Below are 6,000 nucleotides of genomic sequence, written 5' to 3' on the forward strand. Positions count from 1 at the left end.
AAGTAGCCAGTTTTTTGGTTACCCCCTTTTGCCCATGTTACTGACCTGCAGTGCTGTGTTGAGTACTCTAGAGGGTGCACAAGGCCAAACTATGAATCACATAATGTCACTATCAAGATAATGGGACTTTTAAGGCTGCATTAATTGTTTTGGTCGGGAAGGATTTTGTCACTGTGGTGCATTGCTTTTGATGTAGAGTCTGAGGCATTAACACTTCTGTATTTGATTGTATGAATCAGATACTGTACTGTTTTGCTTTCAGAAAACTATGATTTATGTGGACACAAAAACGAACACCAAACACCAAAACAAATGCACTGCTTGCCTTGTTGTAATGGCTCCAAATAAAGGCCTCATTCTCTGCTTTGGACAACCCCCCACCTCCCCCTACAGGCTGATTTCACTTTCCCACCACCACATCCTTCTGAGAGGTGCGAGTGCTGATGTTGCTGTTCTCCTCCAGTCCTCCAAGAAGTGAATATTCATGGACCTTATCCCCAATGACCATCGTGGCTTCATCAACAACAACCGGCAGGTCATTGCATAGCCTCTGTCCCAGTCTTACTCTTCTGCAAAGAGAAAAGCCTGGTCACAACCTAAGGCAGAGTGTGTATCGGTGTCGGGCCGGAACATCCGTCAGATGTATTTCCCCCGGATACGATATTTTTCGACCAGTCACAACACTTGTTTCATTCACAGAGATTGTAAATAAATTTGTAAAGTGTCAACGTCATTTCCTTGAGCGGTACTTCCGCCAAAATCCCGCTACTCTACAGCGTAGTAGGTCTTGCCCACCGTGGTCATTACCATGTCACCAATCTGAGAATCCCATCAGGCCGTGACCCCCCCAAAATACTGTGGACCCCCACTCTGACAAGCACTTGGATTGTAGGAGTTGAGGCATTCAATTTTGTTTGACTCGGTAAGGTTCCACAGATGTGAAAATAGCAGATCTACAAGCTCAGATTGACTATTTTAATTTTTTTTGTCTTTCTCATATTATTCGACCAGTTTTTATAGTTTGTGGATTACCGTAATTACAGTAATAATCTTTTTTTTTCTTAAGAAAAGGTACGTATACAAAATTGTCACTTCACTGTCATCTGGGGATTATTTTTGTATTATTATTTTTTTTACCTGCCATGCATTTCTATGGTAAAGTTAAGACTGGGTCAGAGAACTCCTCTACTCACATTTCAGGCATAGCATCCTGCAGCTGGGCGCTGCAAGCAGAAAATGGTTCACAATTTAGGCCAGTGAAACTCTTACAGTGATGACCTCTTTTTTATATCTGTATTCAATGTCTCTATTTCAATGTACGGAATGCGCATCATAGCATTGCCCATGAAAAGGGTCAAAAACAAATGTGTCCACACAGATTTCGTGTCATGTTTCTATTACTGCCGATTGGACCTGGAGTCGATAAATGCCTGTGACTACTGCAGAGTCATTGGAATGAATTGTGATTGTTGTAACCTTAACCACTACGAAGAATGCCAGATGTTAGTGGGTGTTAGTGTTTTTTTTTTTAATCCACTGGAAAATAGGTTTAAGATTAAAATAAATATGGTCAATAGAGAGAAAATATTGATGTTCCAGCCTAGAAAGGGGAATATGTAATATAAGATAATACAAGGAGACAGTGGTAGAAAAGAGATAAATGCACAACAGGGAGGCCAGAAGGACGAGGGATAATGGGATATGTTGTGTGATCAAGGAGCATCGATCAGAGAATAAAGTTAAAAAAGAAAAAAGGAATCAGGGTTCAGGGTGCAGGGTTCTAAACTAACTAAAAGGAATTCTAGTGACAAAACAAGCGACAAAACAGGCCCTGGGTGTTGTTGTTTCTGTTTCTGTAGCTAATGCTATACTTCCAAGATGCCTTAATTGGCACACTCACCGCACCACACCACCCAAGAACAGACACTCACCGCACCACACCACCCAAGAACAGACACTCACCGCACCACACCACCCAAGAACAGACACTCACCGCACCACACCACCCAAGAACAGACACTCACCGCACCACACCACCCAAGAACAGACACTCACCGCACCACACCACCCAAGAACAGACACTCACCGCACCACACCACCCAAGAACAGTGCGTAAAGAAAACCTTTGTTTGACATTATCTTTCTTTTAACTTCAGGTCCTCACATTAGCTTGCTTGGATCCTGTAGCGCAGTGGTTTTCAACCAGTGGTCCGGGGACCACCAGTGGGCCTTGAGGGGGTTCCAGGTGGTCCCCAGCTAAATGATGGAGAGTTTTAATGATAACCAAATGGGCCCTTATAGATCTTTAACTCTTGAGAGCGTAAAATGAAACCAGATGGACCCGTAATTTGGTTTCATTTTACGCTCTCAAGAGTTAAATTATTGTTACACATCTGACTGCATTGCTTAATTTACAAGAAGTCTACACAATTCAACGTGTGTGTGCCTGTTATGTCTCCTAAGGGTACCAACATCAATACAGAATGGTATTAGTTTGGTGGTGTTAGTTTTGGATTTGGTGGTCCGTAGCCCAAATACCCAATAAATAATGGGCGCTGTAGCGGAATAGCTCTGTGGCTCAGTGACAATGTGGTATGTAGTCACAAAGAAGGATGTAGGCCTACAGTACTGAATGGCTCAGTAAAAAAAAAGTATTTGTTTATATTAGTTTAAATACAGATTGATTGATTGATTGATTGATTGATTGATTGATTGATTGATTGATTGATTGATTGATAACAAGCATATGCACAAAAGAAAAAGAAATTGCACATTTAGATCAAAAGGATAACAAAATTATGCCTGAAGCCTTGTTTCCATTGTGGTCCCATAAATACAGTTACAAATAATAACTTAAACGTTACAAAATGTATGGCCATTGTTTACTCATCCTGCAAATTGTATTACTTGCGGAAGAGTGTAAACCTACTGCCTGCATATTTGTAACTTGGAGACTTGAATGTGCGTCAATGCATTTAGGGATAGCAGAAGATATCAAATTATAATGAAGACTTATTTTTCTTATTTAGCCTCTTGTGTGCAATTACAGATTCAACGCAGCATTGCTAATGGGGAATTGCTACAGAAATCTTTACATGATTAAAATTTCAATTTGGGGGTTGTTGTTAACTGTGGATGGCCCAAAGCAGCATTTTTTGGGCAAGTAGATTGGAAATTGTTCTTTCCACAGGAAGACCAAATTGAATTTTATTTCCTGAAATGTAATATGTTCTCTAAATCTCTATGAAAGAGGTTTTTCTTTCTTGAGGTTACTGGGTTAAAAGAGAAGATTAAATGTTTACTGCTAAAGAGAGAAAGGGGCATTTTTGTCTTTCCATTTCCACGTGTTGTGCTGTAGCTATATTAGGGAGAAAATATAGTACAGTATGTATTTATATGGCAGTATTCTCATCCTCAGAGGCTCTAGGCTGATAAGATGAGCTATCTTATACATGTGCTGGTTGTCCGAGTTGTCCGAGCTAGGACCCGCTGCGGGGGTGTCCGTCTGTCCGATCCCAACTTAAACCAGGATGCCGAAACTTCTAATACAATGTTATCTGAGTTGCAAGGCCAAATATTCTGTCTCGTGCTAAGGACTTGGAGTATCTCTTGAGTCTTGAGTCTAGAGTAGGAGTTGCAACTGATTGAAGACGACCCTATTCTTGCCATTATGATGCACTATATGGTGAGGTATATAGGGTCATAAGGTCGTAATACAGCTGCTAAGGGTATCTGCTGCTCCTGGTTCTAGCTTAACCACATATCCCAAGGACTCCAGTCGTTCTATCTCAGCTCTGTAAGCCGCAGCCTGCTCCGGGGAGTTGGCCAATCTTCTCTCCGTAATTCTTAATTGTGGGAGTGCCGCCTCGTAGGGGGCACGGAGGGAAAGCATGTCAGACCTCCCCTCCGTAACAGTGGTGTTGCGTAACGATGTACGCCATCGACGTTAATGCGTACGGTCTCTGATTCCAATAAATCAATCGCCTGTTGATCCTGACGTGAACGTGTACTCAGTCTTTCGCTACGCCAAGTCAGTACATCCATCACCCTTCATCCGGTTGTCATTGCTGACACAAAGTGGTATTTTGACTCATGGGTCCTCTTCCAAAATTCCTGGGTTGGACCCTGAATAGTCCACCCTAATCGAGTCTTGATGGCTGCCGGGCCGCCGGATGGACCCCATCTTACAGGTTCTCTGAGGTCCTTCTCCTGATCTCTTTTATTAAATCACTTCTTGATACATAAGCCTCTTTTATTAAATTACTTTTTGATTCATAAGCCTCTGCCTCCTCGTTAGTGACAACAGTGCAGAGTTTGACCACTCCATCTTTCAGTTCCTGTTCTCCCAGGATGGCCACCAGCGGGATTCCTGAGCGCACACAGTTCTGCACCTGGTTCAGGTATTTCGGGCTCCTTTTGTACTCCGTCTGTGCCTTGATGCCAGCAGTCCAGAGCTCGGCCGTCAGTCGGAGCCTCTCCTCCAGTAAGTTCTTCTGTGCCGAGACCACCATGACCTGCACCTCTGTGGTACGCACGTTGTTAACCTTGGCCTCCATGATGGAGAAGATCCTCTCCATGCCAATGCTGACACCGACGCACGGCACCTGCCTATCCTTGGGGGAAATCTTGCCCACCAGGTTGTCATACCGTCCACCTCCAGCCACACTGCCCGTGCTCGCGGTTTTCCCTTGGGCCACCGCGCCCGCCTGGATCAGCACGGCCTCATATATTACACCTGTGTAGTAGTCCAGACCTCTGGCTAGGCTGAGATCACACAGCACCTTGTCTGTGACCTGGAAGATCTGCAGGTAGTTGAAGAGCTCCTTCATGTCGCTGAGGCCGGCGCGAACCTGGTCGCTCTTACACATCTCGGTGTCTTGAAGCAGAAGCTCTACCAGGTCAACACCACCCTTCATATTAACATATTTACCAATCTGATCGGCCACCTCCTCCGATACGCCCTTCTCCATGATCTCATTTTTAACATCTGACCAGGACAATTTGTCCATTTTGTCTACTGACGAACAGATGGTGCAAAACTTGCCCTTTGGAACGCCGCACAGGTCAAACATTCCCTCCAGAATACGTCTGTCATTGACCTTGATGCAGAAGTCTCCCAGCTCCAGCTCGCTGAGTATTTCGTAGATGATTTTCAGGCATTCCGCATCGGGGACCAAATTATCATACTTTCCCGCTATGTCAAAATCACATTGGTAGAATTCCCTGTAGCGGCCCAGGCCTGGGTTATCACGACGGTAGACCTTGCCTATTTGGTAGCGCTTAATGTTGGTGACGTTGTTCATGGCCAAGTAGCGGGCAAAGGGCACAGTGAGGTCATATCTGAGAGACAACACCTCTCCACCTTGGTCCTTGAGGTCGTATATCAGCTTAGCGTCCTCGCCGTACTTGCCTGTTAATGTCTCTTTTAGTTCAAAGACAGGTGTGTCAATGGTCTCAGCACCGTGACGTTTGAAACAGCCAGTGATGGTGTTGAGCACCTTCTCTCTGATGGCCATCTGCGAGGGGTTGTAGTCTCTTGTTCCCTTGGGAGTTTTAAGGACAAACTGGCGTTTCCTCCCACAGTCTCTTGCTTCCACTACTTCCTCCACCCCTTTTTCCATTTTCAGGACGATCGCCTTGTTCTCCATCTTGATCTCATCATTGCCCTTTTCCCCCTCTGTTTCCACCTTCTCCAACCCCTTTTGCATGTTTAGGATCTTGATTCTCTGTAGTCTTACTATAAGATAGCTTGAACTTGTGCTGGTTGTCTGAGCTAGGACCCGCTGCAGTGGTGTCCGATCCGAACTTACACTGGGATGCCGAAACTTCTAATACAATGTTATCCGAGTTGCAAGGCCAAATATTCTGTCTCGTGCTAAGTACTTGGAGTATCTCTTGCATCTAGAGTAGGACTTGCAATTAACTGCACTATAAACCCATTCTGATCCCTATTTTATATGATGCCAGCTACGTATCACCATGACGATGTCAGGCATGTAT

At 44.4% G+C, this 6,000-nt stretch overlaps 1 protein-coding gene across 1 annotated transcript; it reads right to left on the reverse strand.

Moving 5' to 3' along the window:
* Nucleotides 1-4,184: 4,184 nt before the first annotated feature.
* Nucleotides 4,185-5,708, reverse strand: LOC306937165 (histidine--tRNA ligase, cytoplasmic-like; the record flags this gene model as incomplete). The annotated part of the gene is made up of 1 exon (XM_079520830.1): nucleotides 4,185-5,708. The coding sequence occupies one exon, from the start codon at nucleotides 5,706-5,708 to the stop codon at nucleotides 4,185-4,187; it is 1,524 nt and encodes a 507-aa protein (XP_079376956.1).
* Between the last annotated feature and the right edge of the window lie 292 nt (nucleotides 5,709-6,000).

The sequence above is a fragment of the Electrona antarctica genome (genome assembly GCF_951216825.1).
Source record: "Electrona antarctica genome assembly, chromosome: 14".
Taxonomy (NCBI): Eukaryota; Metazoa; Chordata; class Actinopteri; order Myctophiformes; family Myctophidae; genus Electrona; species Electrona antarctica.